Raw genomic sequence first — 25,091 nt, 5'->3', positions numbered from 1 at the left:
AAAGCTGGAACCAGCCATGGGTAAGGAAGTGCTCTGCACCGGGCTTGAGACCTGTTCTGTGCAGCCTGCCTGGAGATAGCGTGTTTTTCTGCTTTTAAAATATGCATGATTTTCTTCTCTCATAAATGTGACAATCTTATATTGAGTGATGCTGGTGACTGGCTCTGAAGTAAATGGCTATACGTGTGGTGAGAGAGGGAGATGTGTAGGATACAGAGGGTATCTCCAGGCAGGGGGCTTAGCTGCCTCTGGGACATCACCTCCCCTTCTTTATATACTAAACGCAACATAAAAAGGGTGGTTGGTTTTTCCTCACTGTATGTGAGGGAGGATGAATCAGTGCAGACACTCAGGCTGGTTAGCTGGGGATAGCAAGCTCTGTGCCATGTCCCCGGCGCTTGGCAATCGGCCCCATTGGCATACCTGGACTCCGTGGGCAAGCATCCAATTAATCACAGTCTAATCACAGAGGGACAAGGGTCTCGCTGCTCAAATAACAGTGAGGCGATGCTGTGCTGGTGGTGTAAATTATGCAGTCCAATCTTGGGAGAGCTGCGGGAAAGACAGTCTATCAAAATGCCATTACACGGCGTGCACAATTCGCCGCTGGTGTCTGGGCAGGCAGGTAGCTGCGGACTCTGTTTAACGACGAATTTAATGATGGGCTCCTGAAGAATTACTGTTGATTACTCTGCTCATATTCATTTCAACCCTTCTCCCTGTGGACACGGAGACGGGCACACAGTGACCGCATGTCAAATCGCCCTCTCTAGCCCTGTGTGCAACAGCTCCGAGCACCAGCTGGGGATGGTCAGGTGTGGCTCTGAAGCAAAAAAGTCTGTGTATTGAGGGGCCTGATCCTCCCGCAGGAGGCAGGGGGGCCTGTGGGCAGCAAGGTGTGCTGGGGACACCTGAGGGGTGTGGAGGTGACGGTCCCTTTGGGGCCTGGGCTGGAAGTGGGAGGGCTGGTGCCCTGACAGGGACACTGCTGAGACACCCCACTGCTGCCCTAAGATGGCCGCCTCTGCTTTCCACCCTGAGCAGGGGAGAGGCCAAAAACAAACAAACAAACAAACAAACAAACAAAAAAACACGTATCAGCAAGTTCATGAATGTAGAATTTCCTATTGTTTTATGACCCAAATTCTCACCTTTGCAGGTGGTCCCTCAATTTGTCTTTGCAGAAGCAAAGCTCTTTGTGGCACTGTCTGGGCCTAGGACCTCATCCAAGGCTGGTGGAATGAATGCGGTGGGATTTCTGGCTCAGGGGACACCGGGCTGCTTCATGCAGTTTTGGATGCATGATCAAAAAGTACATATATGCATGTATGTGTAGTAATGGCATCCACATCATGTCCATGACAGCAGGGGGAATTTGAACCATCGCACTTTAAATGACAGTATGGGTAAAACTGAAGCTTTGTTTAATTCTGTGGAATGACAAACATTTTCCCCCTTCACTGGAGAATTTTCCTTGCATATCTGAATGAAGAAGCTCTCATTTGCTTTGTGCTCTGTACAAGATACAGATTTTGGCAATAAATGAACAGTAATCTGGTTTCAACCTTTACCTCTTCCCTCACCCCCTGCAAAAAAAAGATTTAAAAATGTGTATTGTTTTGTCAAGATGGTTAGATCCCAACAGAACTTGTGTCTGCAGCACAGCCTACTTGAAATAACGTTATCTTGCATCATAGAGGCCTCCCTGAAACTTTATCATCACTGTTCCCAGTGCAAAGTGTTGCTCTTTCATGGCATCTTTGTATTCCCCAATCCAGCCACTTTAGCTACTAAAAATAAATTGTCTGTGTTATCAGGGAATAAAAGCAGCTGAAGTATCATGGGAGCTGTTTCTGCCCGCAAAAGCATAAAGTTAGAAACTACCTTTTTCAAGACAATCATATTTTTGTTATGATCCATTTTGGACCATGTATTCATTAATCTCTTTCTAGCAGTAGCCACAATTAAACTTTACATTCAGGGTAGTCTGAGGAAAAAGATCATGACTATGTTTCTTCAAAGTGTAATAGTAGACAATAAAACATGAACGTGAGGAAATAATATTTAAATTTAATCCCCCTAGTCTGTACAATAACCTTCACCTTATCTCTGTACTATGCAGCATTAGCTATTCCTTTTTTATTTTGGCTACCTGGTTCTGTTAGCTGATAACTGTATCACAAAGCTGTAGGTACGTGAGATGAATTTTTGTGACTGACTGTGAGATGGCTTCATGCATGTCTTATTGGAGACATTCTTACTCTGAGTCTGACTTTCACTGTGATGGTAACAGCAGCCTTCGGGAAGCAGAAAAGGAGACAAAACTTGGAGTCCGTTGCAGGGGTGGTCAGTAAGATGGGAAGTAAATTGTATTGTAAACCTACAAAACTATGCTATGCTCTAGCTCGTATTGCACAACATGGTGGTACAGAAACACATACATGAACCTGTCTCTTCCACTGTTTAAATGTGTTTTAGGACTGACTGCAAATCCTGTAAGTATGTGTAGGTTGTGGAAGCAGGGTGGGATGGGAGGCTTTGGGATGGGGATCTGTTAGCACTGGCACACAGAAGTCCAACTCTTGATGCAGGAAGGTGGAGCTAGCCTGAGGAGGGTCTTATCCAGAGTCAGTGAGATACTCTCAACTTAAAGAAAGATCTGAATGAGATCTGGGAGCCTACATTTCACCGAGTACAGTAAGCCAATCAGGGTGATTAGTAAGTAGAGATGAATGAATTTAGGCAAAGATGTGTTCTGTTTTCTAATGCTGGTACATTGAGATTAGTATTAAGCCACTAAACAATATAGATTTAGAAATAATATCATCATCTCATCAGAGCTGTCAGTTGTGCGTTTTTCTTTTGTGTGTGTTTTTTTTTTTGCTTTGTTTTGTTTCAGTGAGGAACAGGCTTTTGCTGTAATGTTCATTTATGGATTTTTGCTCACTTTGCTTTTTTTTTTTTTTTTTTTAATGATTTAAAAACGAATTTGTAATTGTTTCATTCCTTCTTGAAAAAGCTTTCTTTTTTTGAAGAAGCTGCAGTATGTCAGATTAAAGTGCAAATATCCGCTTGAAGACTCTAACAAGTTCTTTGCCACTAAGAGCCTTTGATTTCTGCATTTAATTATGTCTCATTGGATTATAATAATCCTATTCCTCCTTGTTTCTTGAACTCAGTCTTCCATACTTGTCTTGCACTTAATTAAAGGTGCCTCCTTTGCTTCTAGGCTGGTAGGGAAATTAAGGCTGACACACGAGGGAGCTTTGCATCTGGAGGAATCTTATTTTTAACCTCTCAAACTCAGCACCTGCAGGGCTCCTGGCAGGTGAATTTATATTCTAATATTGTGATATCTGCCAAGAGAGTGGTCCCATCTGCATTACCAGAAGGTTGGAAAAGGTTCCCTGGAGACCTATGCCAGGTGGCACCACCTTCCAAAGTAGTTTAAAATCCAGTGCAGTACATCATTTGACCTGTTTTTACTCTGACTTGTGGTTGGAGAACATACCTGCAGGCTCAGAAAATATGTGGGAGTTGACACCAACCAGCAAGACCCAGAGACAGGCAGGGTGCTTGGATGGCAGAGCATGGTCCTCCTGGTTATCCTTTCTGGGGAAGCTGATGGTGATAGGGTGTTCTTTGCTGGTCATGGTCCCCATTGTAGGGATGACTGATGGCTCTCCAAACCATGTGACCATATCTATCTCCATATGGGCTCATGTTGGCCAAGGAATCAGTGTTTCCTCTGGCAGATCTCCTAACATAAAACACAGTCATTGAACTAATATCAATCAAGGCAGTCTTGTTTCTTCATTTTCTCCCCATAAACCTCATCTATTTTATATTGCTCAGTATGAAAGTAACAGCCAGCAATGGTATACTGTCCATGGTATATTGTCTATGGGACTGATGAGATACATCTGTAGGTTCTGAGGAAACTAGTGGACGTAGTTGCTAAGCCATCACGTGTGAAGTGACAATCCAATGAAGTTCCCACTGACTGGAAGAGAGGAAACATAACCTCAGTTTTTAAAAAGGGAAAAAGGAAGATCTAGGGAACTACAGGCCAGTGAGTCTCACCTTGGTGCCTGGCAAGATCACTGAGCAAATCCTCCTGGAAACTATGCAAAGGCACATGGAAAATAAGGAAGCAATTGATGGCAGCCAGCATGGCTTCACTAAGGGCAGATTGTGACTGAAAAATTTGGTGGCCTTTTACAATGGGGTTATAGCATTGGTGAATAGGGAAAAAGCAACTGACATCAGCTACCTGGACTCGTGCAAAGCAATTGGCACTGCCCTGCATGACATCCGTGTCTCTAAATGGGAGACACGTGGATTTGATGGATGGACCACCATTTGATGGTGAGGAATTGGCTGTACAGTTGCACTCAGACAGTTGTGGTCAAAGGCTGAATGTCCAAGTGGAGAACCCTAATGAGTGGTGCTCCTCAGGTGCTCCAGTACCTAAAGGGGGCCTACAGGAAAGCTGGAGAGGGTCTCCTTCAGGAAGTGTGGGGATAGACAAGGAGTAATGGTTTTAAGCTAAAAGAGGGTGGGGCTAGGTTAAATAAGGAAGAAATTCCTCACACAGAGGGTGGTGAGGCACTGGAACAGGTTGCCCAGAGAAGCTGTGGATACCCTGTTCCTGGAAGTGTTCAAGGACATGTTGGACAGGGCTCTGAACAACCTGGTCTAGTAGGAGGTGTGGAAGGGGTTGAAATTAAATGGTCTTTGAGGTCTCTTTCAACCCAAACCATTCTACGACACAATAATTTGGACACAATCAAACTGCTCAAAAGCTGTCTTCTCAGAGCCCATGTCATGAGGCACAGGTGATTTTCATTTTTCCTTTTAAGTAGGCCATGACCTGCTCCAGAAGTGTCTTTCTCAAATTCCAATGGTTGAAATTCCCAAATTTGCATGGTTGTGTTGTAGGTACCTAAAGGGTAACAAGCTTTTCAAAAGTTTAGGAAGCCTGAAACTGCTCTCTCATGCAAAAGGACCATCTTGGTTTTTTGGCTCCCTGTTTTTGTTTTCAGAGAGCAAAAACACATGCATATATGCTAGTTTCCATTCTTCCCTTACATAAAGAAATAATCATAACAAGTCTAAAAAAGTGAAAGGTTATTCTGGAAATCTGCTGTTAAACATTTATGAGATATTTAGAGGTGAAAAGAAAGAGAAACTTGAATACTGTGCTAATTTCTAACTAAATCTGGCTAAATTCTAACTAATGTCTTGGCAAAGCTTCCCCCAACTCTCCTTTTTCTTTTAATAGTAGCATTTTATGATTAGTGATGAGTTTATGCTTTTGACCCTCTTTTTGCTGTGGGAGTAGCTTCATTAGCAGAAATGGAAGAAGGAGCAGCACTTGACCCTTTTCTGAGAGCTGGGTGCTCAGGAGAGGAGGGTGGATCTTCTCTCCCTGCCCCTCTGCTGGCTGCTGGGCTTTGTGTGAAGCAGGAATGCTGCAGGAATGGGGAGAAGAAAAATCTTTGGACAAGTGGAAGAAATGCTGTGTCCAAACCAGCCTTATGTTACAGAGAGCTCTCTATGCTGGGGCGGAGGAAATCAAAGAATTGTTTGGGTTGGAAAAATGCAGTGTTTTATATTTCTGATGAATGCAGAATGCCTCAGTGGACAATAAAATCACCTTTTCAGAAAGTATTGTGTGACTCCATTGCAGTCCAGTCAAGTTATAGCAGGGAAGAATCTTGCCTGCTGCCTACATAGATTCAGTGCTTTATGGACAATATTGTTTATTGTTTTTAAAATAATACTTTGCACAGAAATGCTCTGAAATCCATGGTGTTAAATGAAGAAGAGGTTGGTAAAGATACCTCATTTGCATGTCTCATAAATGCACTGTTCACAGTGGTTTTGTCCACCTGATATTCAATGTGTGTGAACACATGAGAGAGAGCATGCAGATTTAAGAGAGGTTGTATGCATTTATATCACAAACCCATACTAAAATGTTTAGAATGCTATCTTGAGAAAAATGGCAGCTAATACAGCATAGTAAGTAGTTCAGGTCAAGTATTTTCAAGCAATTGTTGTCAGAGCTGTATGCTATAGCATTCTAGGATGCTAATTTCACAATTAAAGTGTGGTTTGTGCATTGTGCACCAATGAGAAATGTTGCAAGGAAACAAAGCAAAGAAATGTACTTTTTGGCATTGTATATATCTTTGCATTTTGTGTTTGCAGCTGCATTAGGACACAATGCTCTCTGAGATCTGTGTTACTCATTTCTAACTTACTATCCAATAACTTTGAGCTCATGCTGTTGAGAAACTTGGTTTTCCAAGTACATGCAGTTATTTTCAGTTCTAATCACCTTATTTTCAGTTTTATTCTATTCAGCTCTATTCAGCTGAATGGATTTTTCTACATGGCCTGTGACTCAAGACCCGTGAGTCATTCCAGCTTCTTGGAATCAGCCAGCAGATTTTAGAGCATTACACTCCTTATTCCTGAACATGGTGAATTGGTATTTTGTGATTACCACAGCTTTTTCCTTTGATCCCTGTTTTCTTCTTCCATTCTGCAAATGCGGATCTGACCATGGTCCTCTTCCACCCCAGCTATACCCACAGCTGTATCCAGCAGGCTCCTCCAAGGCATTTCTAACCAGGTCTGACCACTGCATGACAGGGATCTGATCATTACACCAGCCATAATGTTTTTTTCTGGCGGCTAAAGAGAGAGTTTAAGCTCTGCCACTCTAATAGGATTATGCTTTTATACCCAGAATGATTCCGGCTTCAGAGAAACATTTCTGAAATCAGGTTTGGATTCCCACAGGCTTTGCTTATTTTTGGAAGCTGGTGAGTGATGGTGCGATTCATTGAGCTAATTGCAGAGTGGCATACATAGTGCAGGTTTCACGCTAGAAAGGATGAAGCTTGCTGGAGAAAGCTTTGTCTTTCCCAGTGAATCTCCAAAATCAACTGCTGTGAGGTGTTAGTTGGGTCAACACCCCCAGGACTGTTCTGGCTGCTGTTCCCTCCTTGTGGGGCATTGTATGCTGGTGGTCCCCAGCAGCTCCCGCAGCAAGGGAGATCCTGGGTGAAATTGGGCACACCTGGTTTTGCTTCTAGCAGGCTGTCTTGTGTCTGAAATTAGTTCCCCTTTTAAGAACCGCTATTGAATAATAGCGAGTATTTAAAATGGCAATTGCTTCTCTGATCTAGTCCCTGCAAGAGTCCCTCTTAAGGTAGGACATCTAATTTGACTGCCACTAAATTCCCTTTAAAGGCTGGTGCTTCCCACTGTCACAAATTGTCTCCTGCTCTCACCTGCTGAAATAATATCTTGCCTCTGCTTTTGTTGAATGAGACACACTCTTAACCCTCTAATGAAGTTCACAAAGGATAGACTTGCTGTGAGGGTGGACTTGAATATGATTTTGATTTTTTTTATTTATTAATTTAGGAAACACCATATATAACAGGTCTGTAAGTGGGCTTTTACATAGCAATTGTGGGGATTCACTTTAGTGAGAGATTTTTCTGGGACTCAAGACTTTTTTCTTTACCATAGACTAAATGTTCTCTACATAAGGGCTTTCTGTTCCAGGGTATGTTAGTCATTTCCTTCTCATTATGTTTTTCAAATAGTTCTTACTATCATTACAGTCTCTTTGTTAACACACCTTAAACTATGATGATTATCATTAGCAATGCGGCAGAGGAAGCGACTATTTCAAACTGAATCTCCTAGCTTTCTTACTCGGGTGTGAGAAGGTGTTCTGCAGTGCTTGGCCTCTGCAGGTAGGACTGTCTGGTAGGAATTTGGCCACTGTGGGAGAGATTTGTGTAACCCAGACATGCTAAACAGTAGCATTTCCTTGTGCTGTTTATTACACAGAGACAGGATTGGCGTCTGCCCCCAAATTCAACTTGTCTTTTATTGGTAAAACAAGAAAGCTATAAAGGAATAATTAAGATAACAACAGGTGGCAAACGTAGGAGGCAGCCAAAATGAAATGGAATTATCCGGGGACAAATGAATAATTTTAATTTGGCTCTAAGTTTCGTAATCAAAAGTGCAAGAGTGCAAAACTGATCACTGGGAGAAAACCAGAAAATGAATGTACTCAGGGTTGAGCATTTATGAAAGTGGTTTTATTGCACACTACAGAATTTTATGTCTTCATTGTGTCACTGTTAAGTGTCCAGAATTATTCTTCTTTAATGAGTAAAATAAAAATGTGCATAATGTGCCAGTGTTATAGGTCGATTGGAAAGACAAGTCTGCAAAGGATATTTCTACTTTAGTACTCACTATTTGGTCAATGTCTTATGGAAGACATGGAAATACAGAGTAAAGAGTGGGCTTTGGCTAAATGCTTCATTCTCCTTAGAGCTTTATTCCAAAGCGTGGTATTTCTGAAGGGGACAAAAATCATTTTTTCATCTACAAAGGAAGAGTAATGACTGCATGGAAATGGCATGCACAGGTCCACATGCGAGGGGGTCTTTGTGGTGTCTAAGACAAATGAAGACCCTTGTGATATGACCATCCATGACTGGAGCTGATGTCCGTCTTAAATGGATTACAAATCCTGAGTGTGTTTAGGTGTATCGGCAATGTGACTGCAGAGAGAAGGGTGAGAAATTTCACAGCATGTAGTTTTCTGTCAATTTCTAATTGCTATAGTTTTCAGACAAGTCAGAAGTGTAATGCCAGTGAGATGTTCGTACAGGTTTTATAAACATAGCCACAGATTCTGAGAGGACACACATTTCTCTTCCTTGAGGATTTCCCCTTAGAAAATGCTTTTTTTTTTTTTTTTTCACAAATAACCAAATATTTTTCAGATGATTTTTCTGATTTACACTTCTGTTCTAGACACACTTCTTGACTCAACGTTATTTCAACAGTGACATTGTAGTGGGAGACCAGCTGAAATAACTTTTGAACCTCTCTGTGTTGGGAGGTCCCAGGGGATCCCTGTTGCCATCTGAGCCAGTCTGAGGTCTAAAGATGTTTGTTTTGGGGTTCACAGGGTGTAGCATGAGGGTGAGCTCTGCCGCCATCCTCTTCTTCCTATGGGATGGTGCTGGGCTGCTGCCTACACTTCTCCCATGGGTTCAGCCTGGATGCAGTGACTGAGGCTGCGGCCTTGCCTTCATGGTCAGGCAGAGGCAGTGGTGGCTGTGTTCCTTGTGCCGAGGGCAGCCCTGTGGTGAAATCTCCAAGGATAGAATGCTTCACAAAAGTAGGATTTTGCATCTGTTATTGGGGAGGTTCATTCATTTTGGATGATTTCTCCTGTTGGACAAGTCACCTTGTTGCCTGATTAGTAGTTGGCTCCATTAAGTGGATGTGCAGAGACTTAAGAACAGTACTTGGGGTTTATGAAAAATATAGAGCCATGCTGGAAAAAAAATAAAATAAAAAAGTCTGCAGCACTACAGAAATGGTGATTTAGGATCTGTGCTAAAACCTACAGCTCCTAGCAGGCTCCCCTGGTCATAAAAATTCTCCGTTATACAGATGTTCTCCTTGCCAAAGCAAAAGCGCTGATGCAAGATGTCACCACAGTAAAACATGTCTGTCAGAATTTTCCATCTCAGCTTGTCCCATGTGTGCATGGGGAAAAAATGCTTCCTGCAAAATGGGCTTTAGAAAGACCACTACAACATGGTCTGTGGTATAGCACTTTCAGTATAGCTTCTGACAGCAGTCTAGGCAAGCCCTGAAATACCTCTTCTTCAGCCAGATCTTCTAACACCAAGGGAAAGAAAAGAGGTGGCTTTTGCCATGCATCTAACCTTTGGAAATATAAGTTTAAGTGTTATGCAAAGATGTTGTCCATTCTGTCCAGCTGCTTCGGATTGCCTCCTTGTACCTCCCTAAGCCAGCAATGTTTTTATCTTGAGGTGTTGGATCCTATCTTTTAAGAAGATTGAAGGGAATTAAATCTCTAGGCTCAACTCTTTCCTCCAAGCAGCTGACGAGTTTTAGTGTGTTCAGTGTGGCAGTTACTGGAAATAAGTGAAGTCTGCAGAGGATGAACATAAAAATGTTCTTCATGCTTAAGATGACAATTTAAAATTTAACTACATCTCCCAACTTAATGAGGACAGATTTACACATGGTGCCATCCAACTCTGTCTTGCTTTATAACTAGGTGGCTTCCCTGAATTAGGGCTGGGCACCTGAGAAATAGCAAAAGTGTGGAAAGCCTCATCATGCTCCTGATGTGTGGTATTTTAGTTAACTAGGATATTTAAAAGTAATTAAAGTGTATATAGTTTATGAAATGAAAGAGGTTGCCTACTTGTGATCTTTTTCCTCTATGAAGGCCAAGAGCATTAATAATAAGACATTAATAAGACATTAGCACAGAAAGGCACTCAGTTGCTATTGGAATTTACTGGTCAAATAGTAGGAACTGGTGGTGAGAGGCAGCCCTGCAGAGAGTGGGTAGGGAAGAAAACTGGAGTGGAAGCAGGCTGCAGTACAGCAGGGAAGGCGTACTTTTAGGAGGAGAGAGAACAGCAAATAGCTATGACAGAAAACTTTATCCTGAAATACGATATTCATGAGGCCTGTGTATCCACACAGTAAACAAATATAAGCAGATTCTTTCAACACAAATTTTTATTTTTCCGTATAAAAAGCCCTTGCTTCAGTTCATGCCAAGTTTTACTGCCAGGTGCAGTATAGAAATCTCTCATTTCTGTCGATATTGTAACTTCGGAGGCTTTCAACCTCCTTCTTAGTCCTGTGGAGCAGATCAGAGGTCCCAGTGCCTCTTGGGAGGAAATCTAGGTTCAGTCCATGGATTTAGATGAGTGGCAAGCAACTGCTCTGGTGACTTTTCATCTGGGTACTGTGAGGGGGATAACAGACATAGACTGCTGAATATATCCAGAGCAGTAACTGTAGGACCTCTAACCCCTGAGTCTGTGGTGTGTGGTTTGAGATATGCCTTGGGCAACTGGAAGGCGTGGGTGCCCTACCTAGCAATGAGCAGTAGTGAGTTTGGCTCTGGATCTCGAACTCAATTTCTCTCCGGCTATGTATTGCAGGGGGATTTTCATATCAATAAAAGCATGAGGTTGCTCCAGCCCTTAGTCAAGATGGGGTAACTGAAAGGTGATTTTTGCTTTTTATTTAAACAGGATTGCTTATGAAATTTTAAGCACTTCACGTTGCAGAACAATTTTTCTTTGCTTACTTGGTGTGATTACACAAAGCTCTGCAGGAAGATGTGCTATAGCTACGGTGTCATTAAACATTTTCTGTTGGTGGGTTTGTTCTCTCCTTCGTGAGAATATCAAGTTGTCATTGATGTTACTGGGAACTGTGCGTCTTTGGATGGCACGCAGATTAATACTGAGATGATTCCCTGGCCTAGGCAAACACAGTGAAACAAAAATATTAAAGAAAATATCTATAAATAAATATCTGTCTCACAGTAAGTTCTGTAAGAACTCATTTTCTCAGATATCTAGCTCTTGTAATTCAGATCATACTATGAAGGGAAGTTAAATTACCCAACAGGGTATGTGGCTTACAGATAAGTTCTGCAAGACAGCAGAGCGTATGTCAGAGTTAGAAAAGTAGTAAGTACAAAGTCAATTGAACGGCGTGCAATTATCTCCCAAAGTATAGGGTGTGTTTTTGAACCCCCATAGATTTTTTTATGGAATTGCAAGTTAGACGGATTAAAGAATCCCACTCCACCCACTGCTGACCTTCCTCTGGCTGAAAATAACCTCTGAATAAGCCCACAAGGATAATTCTAACTACCAGCTCATAAAGTTAGTTGACCTTCTGTGGTGAAAACAGATTTGTATATTAACATGTCACAGTCCTCTTACAGAAGAAATAGGAGTACTATAAAACTAGCCCATGTTTGATTAGACTTAGCTGTATCAGGAAAAATGGCTTTGTAAACGAAAAGTGGAAGTTACAGGTTTATTTAGATATTTTAAATGTGTTTCTTTTTTCTCCCCACTGAACAGCTGCAGCTGACTGAAATGCAAATATCAATCTGGTTTCTCTTAGAAATAGTTAATTCTTCATGAATGGGAACTTGAGTATAAATTACATGTATAATTCATTTCTGTATTCATTTCTGTAATTCTATAAATCATTTTCTAACTGGAATTTGGATATTTACATACATGAAAAAGTGGTCTTCCTCTCTTCTCACGACCTGCATACAGAAAGGGTCCCTTCTACAAATGGATGATATCAGAACTTTATTTAGTGCTTCCAGGCTTCTGTTTGTCTGGGAGGGAATAATCTGATTCCACAAGCTAGAAGAAAAATGCAAGGCATAATGAATGTAATAGAAATGGTAAATTCTTATGAAGAACTCCTCTATATAGTAATGTTTTTTTGTTTTTTTTTTTTGGTTGGTTGGTTGTTTTTTGGGGGGAGGCTGGGTATGGGGAGAACTCTACTATCCTTATACTAAATAAGGTTTCTCTTTTAGGTGAAAATTTAAGTGTTTGTTGGTGGGTTTCATTGGTTATTTCCAGATGGCTTCCTTTTCCAACGTGGGAATACAGAGGAAAATTGAAACATGGTCAGGAAAGGACAGGGATTTGTGAGTGACAGGAAAAACTGGCTACATTTGTTCAGTAATCTCTTCATTTAGATGTATAAAGGCATTTGGAATCTAAAGAAGCAGACAGGCAAAATGTCTGTGAGAGCTTTTAAAAGAGCCTAGCTGTCTGACTCAATTGATAACAAATAATTATGATAGAAAGCCAATCACTTCTTGGTTTCTGAGGGCCTAAAAGTCATTTTTGAAAAGCAGACTTGAAGCCTGAAAATATTTTGAAAATTTTGCCTACCATGTCTCCCTTGTCTGAAAGCATCAAGCAGATCCGGAAAGAAGCCAAAACTGGTATTAAGATGTCTGTAATGTCATTTCTAATTTGCTTAACGGTAAAAGCTCTAGCGAGGCGTAATTTGCTATTCTGTAAGGTTTGCACTAAGAATTCTTGCCTGTGATATGATTTAACCTCATTCTGACATGGATCTGTAAAACAAATGAATATTTTATAATAAAAAGTAGAAGCATTATGATATTTTAGGGGAAAAAAACCTTCAGTATCTTGTAATTCTGAGTGCACAGTTGGAGACACCTTGGAGGCAATTTGCATCAGCTGAAATCAGGCCCTTTTAAGACTCCTCAAACAGAGCAGTAAAGAAGCTTGGTGTGATAATTAGAAGAAGAGCTTCCATGGGGTTGTTTTACCTACACAGCTGAATAACCACATCTCTCACGAAGGTCAGACCCATAGATGTGAGCTCTGCAGTGTAACAAACGTGTGCGCAGCTGGCTTGCTTGGATTAACGTTGCCTGCCTGGGAGCTGGGGGACAGGGATGGAGGCAAAGGATGGGGCTGATGGCACTGTATGTCCCAAAGGATCTGCCATGCAGAGGACTTGCTGAGGTAGGGGATGCTGAGTCAGTGTGCAATGTGAAATATGCTGCAGAGGTTACCAAAGAGCAGATTTTGGCGCAGAAAATGGGAGACAGGATGTAAGGAAAGAAACGCTCTCTTTGTAATACACCATCAGAAGTGTTTATTCTGCAGAGGTGAGAAGAACCAATAATAAGGTGTATGCACATCAATTATTTAAAACAATTCCAGCAAATACAGACTTTGACCTCCCTCACCACCCCCCAACTAAAAATACTTTGAGTAATCAAAATGTATTTTGATTTTTCTTCGACACCAAGAATTTGTTCAACTGGATTTGCTGTCGTCAGATAAGAGAGGGGAAAAAAAAAGGAAAAAAAAAAAAACAGCTTGGGCAAGACAGTGAAGTTTTTCCTCAGCTCTATCAAGAAGATGTCTTTTGTGTTGAAATACTACAGAAGTGATACTAAATCTTACAAAAGTTATCCAGTCATTGGAACACTGAACACTTCAGAATCTGTGTCTTTTGCAAATCCTTGTTTATTTTTGGTAGTTTTTCTAGATAGGACAGTGATGGAGGAGTCAAATCCATAGACAGGTCCACACCTGTGCAGTCACACTAAAGGATGAACTGGAAGAAAAAAAAAAGAGAAAACAAGGGCAATATAAGAAAAGGTTTTGTGCAGGAAAATTCCTATCTTTAAAACAAACAAACAAAAACCCTTCAAGCAACAGTTCCTGGCATAGTTATGGAGAGATGTACTAATATAATGGTGGACAGGCTAACTTTTAAAGCTAATTTTCTTGATCTGATACTGATGGGGACAAGTATAGCAAGGTGATGCTACAAGTATAGCATGAGATTTTAGCTCTTTCAGAAAGAAAATACTGGTGAGAAAGAGAGCTTCATCATTTTAGCTCTTGGATTATAGTTCTAAATTGCGTGTGCAAACAGACCTTCTCCTGACAACAGTGGTGAACTTAATCTTACTTAAATACAATAAAATTGGACACAATCTCTGCTGATTTATATACTCATGTTGTACCTGTTTTGCATGGCTGTCACATGCTTACACACCTATTATGAACGTAAATTTTAAACCCATTATAAACATAATTTGCTACTGATGGAAACTAAATGACTAGTTGGGAGTTGATGTGTAAGGTGGCCAAGCTCAGCACCCCTGAAAGGAGCACCCCATGCCCCATTTATTCTTGGCGGATGGTTTGGGAGATGAATGATATTCCACCACCTAACAGGATCTGCCTGTCACATACTTTTCAGATGCGCTGTGCTGGCTCAAAATTTAACATAAATGAGAAGAAAGAGGAGGAGGGGGAAGGAGGAAGGAAAATATTCAGCCTTTGCCTTTGTATTCAGGACATGTCCCTGTTGCCTTATTATCACATCAGAGAGCCTGGACCCATCAGTGCTTTCATTACACCACGTTTTCCTCCCCCAAGAATTTATAATGCCACCATCTTAATTTGTTTGGGGGACGCTTGGCAGTCTGATCCCATATCAGAAAGAAAATTTGTTTTATTAAAAAACATCTATAAGAAAGAAAGTTGCCAGATTAACTGCTTTTTTTCCTCTTGACCTTGAGAGGTCAGTACATAAAGAGAACCTCGATTACACAGGCTTGTTTTGTTTTGAGGGCCGAAGTCCTGTTTTAACCATCAAGCCTGCTGCTTTATGTAGACTCTGACACCTGTGTCAGCTTGTGCAATTTCCTATTTCTTGGGGCCAGAGATGCAGGAGACCAGGGCAGGTGGAGACCCCTGCAGTATGATGAGATTGAAGACAGTGCAGCCCCACGCAGTGCTGGAGGTGGGGGCGAAGCACAGCTGATGGCTGCCGACCGGCACACATGGCAGTAGGCCCGAGAGCCCCAGCCATGGTGCAGCACCGACCGAGATGGCAAGGTGGGAAGAAATTGCCAATCAATAATAGAAATAAAGCTATTGATGGATTTCCAGCAGCGATAGCGCTAGGTGAAACTTGAACCACACGGACTGTGCTTTACAAGACCAGGCCATGGAGTCAGCAAGGGCCTGCTGGAGTTAACAGGAAGACTCCCCAGGGTCTCACAGGGCAGGAGGAGTCTTCAGTGTTGCAGCACTACCTCAAATCTACACAGGAATCAGTATTTGCAGGGGAAGGGGAGGTAACTGCAGCTGTAGGCCTTTAGTAGGTAAAACCCCCTCTTGATTTACAGCCTGCACCACGTGGAAGTATTGTGGAGATGAATCCTGTAGCTTATGAATAGGAAAGAAGGCCCGTCATTATCTTTCACAGCTACAGCCCCCTTGCCGTGAATAAATGTTTCATTTTTATTGCATTTGTTTTGCTGGTCTTTAAGAATCCCAACAATTACGTGGTCAGCGATATCAAAAGCATAAAAGAAATCGAGATCATTTATAGCTAGCTCACAAAGGCTTTTCTATAATACGCTGATCTGGAGAAATTTTGTGTTGATGGGTCCTATTACGAGTGGAAGGAATGAAACTTTGAAATACTGTTATTTCATCTTTATGTGACACATAATGAAGTCACTTCAAATGTCAGTTTTCAATGGAACATGAGATCTCTGGGTAATGCGATGCCCATTCAAACTTGAAAAATAACAATGAGGTATAAAAATGTCCAGTGTGTTTTAAGGACATGATGCTATTACAGTGCTGAGTGTTGGGAAGACTTAATTTTTTTTATTTTTTATTTTTCCAAATGAAAAGCTAAAAACAAGAAAGATTTTTTTTTCCAGATTTTATGGTATTTGCCTCATTTCCTTAAAAAAATCCTGAAACAGTTTTAGCTTTTAAAAAGTAGTTTTGAACTCATCATTTAATTAAGGAAAAGCCACTTTTAAAGCATTTTAACAGCTAAAATTTTATCAAAGAGTTGATTTAGTTATTTTTCTATAACTTATTCAAAGCTCTCATCAGACTAGTTGTCTTTGGCATTATCAGCACTAAAAGTTAAAAGAGCATGAATTTGTATCAGAGTATGTAACTGACTTTATTAAAAAAAAAAAAAAAAAAAAAAGATACATGTAAGGTTCCTTTTATTTGGCATTTACATTACCCTAGCTCATTTTGAAGAGTTCTCCCTACAAAATATAACATACAAAAAATGTATTTTTTCTTAAAAAAAAAAAAAAAAAAAAGCACAACACTTTAACAAGACAAAATCATATCCTTTTCTCAAACCTCCCAGTCTCTTGCTCTAACGTCCAGCAGCTGTAGCTGCGAGATAAAATGCCACCTCCTTTTCAGGTGGGCCCTACCTCAGAACAAGTTGTCTCCTGACCTTTATTAATCAGTAAAGAAGAACAGCCAATAATAATCTCATTCATTTAAGAAATCTAGTTTGAGATGAGATGAATTAGGTCCTAGAAGTGCTATTTCCCTCCATCACCTATAAAATAAAGTAGGTGACTCATTTATATGAGATAAATCTAATTTCAGTATTTAAAAGAAAATATGAGATTGGGTAGCATTTGTCTTTCAGGCTTTCCTGTAGATTGATATGTGTCCCTGTGCACATAGGCACTGGACTGGTGGCATTGGATGTGTCATGCTCCTGCAGCAGCAGGAGATACCTGACACTGCACCATTCCCACCGCTGCTGTGAGTCCTGCTGCAGAAAGAGTGAGGGCAGGAGCAAAACGGGCTGTACCGGAACTCAGTGCTGGTTGCACCTCAGCCTCTTCTCTATGCAACACCATGGGCTGCGTGTGCGAGACCATGGATGGCAGTGCTAGCTGAGAAGAGGGCTGAAAAGGCATGGGAGGAAGGGGGAGCCAGGTGTGTACTGATGGACAGTGGTGGAGGAAAGTGGTGAAGGCCAGGTGAGAAGAAACACTGTGGTGACATGTGGTGCCAGAGGACACTTGTGGGGAAGTGCCACCACTGTCCAGAGCAGGACGGGTCCAGGATAACTCTGGGAAGCATTGGAGTTGTCAATCCAAAATGAGCTAGTGTCATAACCTTGGTGGACAGTCTCATGACTTAGGAGTTTGACAGTGCTAAGAAGGACATCTACATATATTAACTGGTTTTAAGCCTAAATTTATTTAAATGCCCTTTAATACCATTGTCCATGATGTGCATTAATTTGTGCTGCCCCGAGGGGTAGCTCTGACTCTGAATTAATGGTGCAGCCTCGATGTCCTGTTCTGTTTCCAGAGCTAAGACATAAGTATCAAATTTGTGGAGAGAAACTCAAAGCCTCTGCAGCATCTGAAATGGCCTGCACCTAGGAACTGAGGCAGGGATGTCTGAAAACTGAAACTTACTCCATTTTGTGGTGCATAAATAACACGTAACACAGCTTTTGTTTTCTGGAGAAAAAGTGTTACAGAGCTAAAACGCCTAAATAATATTTGTTCACCCAGCTTAAATTTCATGGTGAATTTCTGCCCAGCCTTGTCAACCCTGCCAGTACGGATTTGAGAAGAAAATACAGTTCATAATATAATATTTTTGGTAACCAACCCTTTCATTTATCTATGGGCACAAAAACTGGATACTTAAAACTAAGTGTGTATTTGATCTCGATGCACAATGTGTAGATACACGGGCATAAAAACATATTCATAATATACACCTATAAGACACGCAGTGGATATGCTTGCTTGTGCATTCAACTCTCCGTTAAAGTCTATAGCAAGAGTCTGTTCTTCAGAAGGCTTTGTAGTTGTTTTTTTTTTTTTTCCTGTAATAGCTTTCAGACCCTAAATGACTAACCCATTCTCTTCTTTTGAAGGCTTCAGAGCAAAAACATTGCTTTTCAGTTAGAAACAAAATTGTCAACATTAGGTTATTGTCAGTATGCTGCTCTAATGGCCTGTTCAGCTTTTAAAAGGTTTTGATAGTATTTTAAGGAGTCCCATGGCGTTTTGAAAAGAAAATGTGTACTATGACTTCACATCTCAGAGCTGTCACAGCTGCTATAGGAGCTGAGCAGGTATGATGAAAAACGCAACTAGGTGGCAAAGTAGCCCTGCCAAGATGAAAGTGAATGGATTTCATTGAGATCTAGGAGTAGAGCCACCTCACCACGTTGCACCTCAACCACCCACACAACTTCAGTAAATTGGGATATATCTTGTTGTGAAGGGGAAAAAAAGCAACAAAAGAAAGACCATGGATGATTGGCAGTTATTACAGGAATCCCAGGGGAGTAGTTTAGGAAAGAACTTAGCCCACCTCATTCTGTGGTGAAAACAATAATAGTTTGATAGTGCATATATTATAACCATTAGGGACCCTGACTGCAAAGTGCTGAATTTTCCTATAAAATGATAGGACACCTTACATGACTGGGGAAAACAAAACAAAACAAAACAGGAAAAACCAACACACACACAGAGAAATAAACAGGAGAAAAACACCAACAGATGACCAACCTCACAGTCCAACGAGATGTTCCCATCCTTTGCTCGTGTCCTGACAGACTGCAATTTGTCATATACACTGAAGTCAATCTGTCCTACATACAGTTTCTGGTACTTTCTGGTGAACAGAGGAACTAGACTATGCACGAATCCGGGTCTGGATAAAGAGTAATGCCACGTAGCTCCGTATTATTTCCTGGAAGCTGACAAAAGGGGTCGATGCTAGTAACTGTCAGCGCGTGCATATAAACAGTTGTTGGGATTTTTTTATTCATTTGTTTTTGTTTTTAATAGAAAGAGCGTTATTCATGAGGTCCTCTACTGACGATCACAGGTGAGTCGGAGAAGCAAGGGGTTTCACGGTGAAGGAAATTGTCCTTGGCTGGTCCCCTGCCCTCGTGTGCTATCTGACTTTCTGCAGCTCCTGTCTCAGCCAGGAGGGCAGGGGTTGTCCCAGCCTGTGCAGCAGCTTGGACAGTTCCACGTTGTGGTCTCGGTAGTAGCTCGACAGGAAAGCCCGGGACTGGGAGGGGTGAAAACAACACAAACAGTCAAACAAGGAAGCCCATCCCACCCCACCCCAGGTTTTGCTGCCTGTCAGCTGTGCTCTGCTCCAAGGCAGAGGCTCTTCTAGGGGGCAGAGAGTCTCCTCTCATTCAAAGCGCATTAAAAGCTTCTGGTTTTTAAATATAGCAAGCCAGTGAAATAATAAAAAATATTTATATTTTAGGAGTCAAACACAGTGTGCATATTAAAAAAGAATCTTAACTGAAATCTCTGCAGAGCCTTTACCTCTTGGTCCATGGGTGGGTATTTTCGACCTTTGCTTTTTCCCAGGCACTTTGTTTTCCCTCCTTCCAATAACTGGCACCAAAAGCCCTTCTGAGGGTCAAACCTATAAAGGATTATATTGCGTGAAATATTTTACTACAGAGGAATCTCCCAGCTACAAAACCATCAGAGTTAGTCAACAACTATGGCTGGCCACATCTCTAGATGATGGAAATACTGAGAACAGGGTGGGAAGCTGCTTTCCTCTTTTGGGAAAGCTCTGGGAATTTAATATTGTCCACAAATTCATCTTAGGAGCAGCTCAAGGAAACAAGTTTTTCACACTGGACTATGCTATTTTTTATTCTACTAACCCACCATATAGGGTACATGTTTCAAGTGTTGCTCTATAGGACGCCAGTCACAGTCCTGAACCACAGCCTCAAGGACCTTACACAGTTCCTTTCCAGACTGTCACTCACATTTTGTCACCTGGTTTTGATTAGAGATTTTATCCATGTCAGACTGCTCTGTGTGTCTAAGCAAGATGCTTAGGTTTTGATCAATTGACACTTGAACAAAGAACCTTTTGTTGGAAAATTACTGGCCAGGCCTTTTCCTGGAAGTATGAGCGCTGTATTCTCATGAACATTATCACTGTGCTCAAGGAGAGCTCTCCACATGGCCAGCAGAAGCTGATTACATTATAGGTTAGTACTGTTAATGGGAAAGAGGTTAAAAGGGGCAATCTGATCTGTTTGCTGGCTGTGACAGACACAGACTCAATCTTTAAGTATATTTATATAGAAAATAGAGTGTGATTGTTGCAGGACTAAGACACGATGAGAAATATAATATTGAAATGCTTTATGTTGATTTCTGAGTGAAATAAGCAGCGCTTACGTCTTCTGAAAGAACTGCTGGTTGTTTATTGATAGCTTAACAGCACCTGAGAATCTGTTTGCGCCATATCATTAAATCTAGATATCATTTTCATTCTAAAGAAGACATTAAAACATAAACTCTGTCTTAGCAATCTTATCTGAAATATGCAATTTGATTTTGATGTCTAAAATTCAAAGATATAGGAATTTTAGATTAAGGCATTAAAACACATACTCACTAAGGAATGAACAACATGCAATGTTAAGTTTTGAATTTATTGCTGTGGGACTTGCAGCACGCATAAAACATTGAGAAGGTCTGTGTTTCTGCTACTCAGCAGATGTTTGAAAAGGATGAAGTATAATTGGCTGGAACATGCAGTTAATTAGTTACAGACTACCTTTCTGCCCTGGGTCTGTCTGTATGACATGGGTGAACCTGTGATGTGCTGCTCTACAGAATTGAACTGATTTCTGGAGAGGGGTAAACCTTCTTCACATTGCTTTTTTTTTTTTTTTTTTTTCTTGCCCAGCCTATTATTGTAGGCCTGACCCTTGTTTCCTAAATTGTTTCAGGAGCTGTATCAATTAAAAATAATAAATCATTGATTAAATGGATATATTGATGATAGTCTCACTTCTATGTTGGCCTTTTCCATCTGCTCATTGCATACTGAAGTAGTTTAGCTGGCTTCCACTGATTTCCCAAGAGGAGAAGTAATGTAGTGTGCCGTGTAAAAGGAAAACTGCTAAACTATGCCCCAAACAATATTTCTGCCTCGGAATGAGCATATTGAACATTATTAAAAGGTGCAAATTTGGAGAGCAGGAGAGAAGGCTTTTCAGGATAAAGGAAAAAACATCCCAGGCTGAATTCAACCCATTGTGTTCAGGTATTTCAAGGTCTCGGGACTCCTGTAAACATAATTGGGCAGAATAGAAGAACGTGAATGCTGCTTGCTTGTTTCCCTCTCCTAGCACTTTGTCTGGGTATCCCAGTGTATTCATATCGATGCTGTTATATGTAAAAGCCTTTCAATATCAGCTGATTTTCCTCCTTGTTTTTTATTATTCGAACAAGAAGTGCAGGTCCTGCTTAGCAGTGTGTGGAAGTCATCTAATTGCTCGTCTCTGCTGCCCCTCTTGCTAACCTGGCATGACGTGCACTTCCCACCTCTGCTCTTTCCATGGCTTGACAAGTGGCTGGTGCTCTGGTCAGCCCCTTCCTTGTGCCTGCATTAATGTTACTCTCCTGTAAGACGTTCACCTAATTACTCGGGGTGATGAACTTGTTGCTCACTAGTGTTTGCAGGACTAGGTCCTTAGGCTGCTTTGTGATGACTTCAAAAATCTGTGGTATGCGGTTATTAGCCAGTAATGATGAAGAATGATCCTACGCAGTCCTTTTTATTTTGACAGTCCTAGGATAAGCCACTACATTGTTTAATGCATTTTTCTGTTCCATCCTAAATCCATACAGATATGGAGGCTTCCACAACACATTTGCATTCTCGATGTCTCTAAATGGTGATTGCATAATTTTATAGATCTGTTTACAATACATTTTTTTCTGTCCAAATACATACAAGAAGCCAAGTTTTTCCTGTTATGTGGCTCCACTGACTTTAATTTAGTTAAAGAAAGGAAGATATATGGATGTGGGTGTGTATTTTTAAAAGCATAGCAGAAGGCACTGCAGATGTGCAGCAGCAGTTGTTCAAACACCAGTAGCTCAGCTGTGTATTCCTCCTGTATTTCCTCCACTTCAGAAACCAATGACTTAAAAAATAATACTCTGAAATCCAAAATTTCTCCTCTAGAAAAAGACTTTGGCACAGCAACATTCTTCAGACTCAGACAATAGCGAGCACTCAACTATCAGTTTATACCTGCTATGTGAGTTAGTATAACCCTCCCAGTGGAGGAGATATTGAAGATGTAGATGGAGAGGAGGCAATGTGGGGTAGGAGGAGGCTCAGTGGCCTCATTTTCCAGCAGTTTTCCAGACATCAGCCTGCAGGAAGGTGAGGCACAGCCTTTCCTATGCACCACCCCCTGCCACGGCCGTGGGGCTCTGCTGTGGGCTGGAGGCTGGGCTGGTGCTCTGTGCTTGTGCACCGGTTGGGAGCAGCCTCCACTGTGGCACGAGGCTCCTCATCCCACTGAGTCCCAGGGCCCCCCCAGCACAGCTCCTCACAGCTCTGCCCATGATGACAAGATGCTCCTTATACGAAGAGAGTCAGTGTAAAAGCTTCTTACAATTCTCTGCCGGACTAGGAGGGGAGAGATAAATTCAGCCCACTCCTGACTCGGCAGAGGCTCTGTCTTCCTGCAGGGAATTGAAATACGTCAAAAAGAGTGCCACACAGACCATTAATCCTCTTTCATGGGGAAAGCCTTATCCTCCTGGTGGCAAGGATGAGAAATATGATCCAGGCTCATCACAGCTGCCTTTGCTAGATCCGAAGCAGAGGCCATGGGAAGTCAATCAAAAGGCTTTCACTGTGTGCTGAGGACCTTGATTCGGGCTCCTGCAGAGCACTGCAGTCTCAGCACTGGCACCCCAGCCCATGAACAGTCAGGCTGCTTGCTTGGTCTGAGGGTTTCCAGCTTCACAGTTAGATCTGAGCTTCGCCCCATACCCCAGGAGCTTTGCTTGTGCCTGGCACTTCCAGGCACTTCCAGTGCTGGCTTGTAATTGCACCAAACCGTAAACATACAGACTGAACTTGTCCGTGCCACCTGCCCAGCTGCTACCAGGTAGGAGGGCAGCAAAACTGGCTCAACCACTTGTGAAAATAGGATTAGGGAATGGTACATTTGGTCTCCCTTAAGAGCAAACAAACAGAGAAACCTTGCAAGCAAATGAACCCTATCGTACTGAATACTTCTCTCTTAATTTCTGTCATTAGGCTTCTCCATAAATGTGATAAAAATGTTAAAACTAATCTTTTAACAGCTGACGCTAGGTGGTCTTCTGCTTCTGGAGACTGTCATAAGGTTCAACAGGGAGATTTGCAAATGCATGCTGAGCTCTTACATGCACAGTTCATGTTGGCTGAACCCACATTTAACCAGTGCAGCTAGGAGAGCAGAACAAGGTTCCCATAGAAAACATGTCTTGGGCATCTCTGGTTGAACACTCAAACTTAGCAGATATGATTTTACATGAACATGGGCCTTATTCTGTGTCTAATACAAAATATTGAGCAGTCATTTGCTATGTATGTTGTATGATGTGGAATTTGCATGTGGAAATGCATGCAGTCATGCAATTACGTTCTGTAGTGTATTATATGCATGCGAGTTAAGGGGAGACTGGATGTGTATTAAACACAACTGTAAACAAAACCTAGGCTTTGGAAAATTGTTCTTCTTTTGTCTTTTGTTTTGTTTGTAATTAATGATCAGCTGATCTTGGTAGGAGGGGATGTATTCTGTGTTTCCATAGGGCAGATGTTAAAGGAACAGACTCACGTTAGAGCTTCAGAGTAATTGTAATGAGGAGAGACTCCAAGAAACTTCTGCACTTCATCCATCACAGTAGCTGGGTCACTTCTTAGCTGCTGTCCGTCAATAATTAGCAACTGTAGGAAAAAATATGCAGGCTATTTAGAAACAGGACTAAGGTTAACTAAATAATGACGTTATTTCCCTTTTGTGACCTTACTTGTGACATTAACATGTGATTTCACACAGCATTAATAACAATCGTATGGGTGAACATTTTTAAAATTTGCTTTTGTACTTTATTCTGTTCAATGTGTATAGGTGGGCACCCTCTAACTCTGTGTGTGCTGTTGTTCAGATGAAAGAGTTAAATCTCACAAGCTGAACCTGATTCCCAGAGAATTCTGAGTAAAAGAGATAAGGAAGGAATGTAAAAACATTGCAAAGATTTACAGTGTGTCCATGGAAAATCTGGTATGGAATACGAAACTGATAAAAAGCTCATGTATGTCTTCGAATTAAATGCTCAGAAGCTATACAATTAAACATTCAAAAGTGATATTGTGGCAATTTAATTCAGAATTACCACCAGCCTATGAACTGTACAGACTTACAAAATTGTTGGCAAAAGGCTTTTTCTTTTTTTTTTAATTAAAGATTGATGTGATGTAAAGGTACATTGACCTCCACAAGCAAATGTTAAGAGTATGTATCAAAAGTCTCCTGGAGTACCAGGCGGCATTGCTAATAACTATTCTGGATGGATGTGTTTTATATTTATCGTGAAGGCTTATTATGAATTATTAAGTTTCTGAGTGCACAGGCCGAGTGAATGCACATTACTGAGTGCCCATTAGTAAGCACCGTGAGTGCACTCTCTGCGCACCTTATTAAGAATGAGTGCATTTTGTTGTGTATCTTGTAAAATTAATCACTACAACTATGAAACATGAGTGGTTACTGGTTTTACAAGAAATATGTCAATGTGCCCTTGCATGTTTAATAAGAGGAATGCATTTGCTCTTCGCTGCTGCAGCGGACTGAGAGAAATCTTTGTGAGAGGTTGCAGCAGCCCAGGATGAGGGTGGATAAGGAGCACAGGTAATGGGGCACGGGATGCTCGTCACCCTTTGCATGCTCTGAGTTTCCCAGGACAGCCTGTTCTCCTCAGAGCAATAAGC

At 41.4% G+C, this 25,091-nt stretch overlaps 1 protein-coding gene across 2 annotated transcripts in view; it reads right to left on the bottom strand.

Annotated features, from left to right (window-relative positions):
* Nucleotides 1-13,545: 13,545 nt before the first annotated feature.
* Nucleotides 13,546-25,091, bottom strand: part of NDST4 (N-deacetylase and N-sulfotransferase 4) — a 107,647-nt gene continuing 96,101 nt past the window's right edge. For both annotated transcript variants that reach the window (XM_032186058.1, XM_032186057.1), the window contains exons 12-15: nt 23,938-24,047; nt 19,598-19,700; nt 18,818-19,328; nt 13,546-14,037 (exon numbers count right to left, since the gene is read on the bottom strand). In XM_032186058.1, coding sequence (XP_032041949.1) covers nt 19,209-19,328; nt 19,598-19,700; nt 23,938-24,047 — 333 coding nt within the window. In that variant the 3' untranslated portion in view covers nt 13,546-14,037; nt 18,818-19,208. The remainder of the gene's footprint in view (nt 14,038-18,817; nt 19,329-19,597; nt 19,701-23,937; nt 24,048-25,091) is intronic.

The sequence above is a fragment of the Aythya fuligula genome, chromosome 4 (assembly GCF_009819795.1).
Source record: "Aythya fuligula isolate bAytFul2 chromosome 4, bAytFul2.pri, whole genome shotgun sequence".
Classification (NCBI taxonomy): domain Eukaryota; kingdom Metazoa; phylum Chordata; class Aves; order Anseriformes; family Anatidae; genus Aythya; species Aythya fuligula.
Note: the sequence above shows the minus strand (reverse complement) of the source record. Positions and strands in the feature narration are given on the sequence as shown.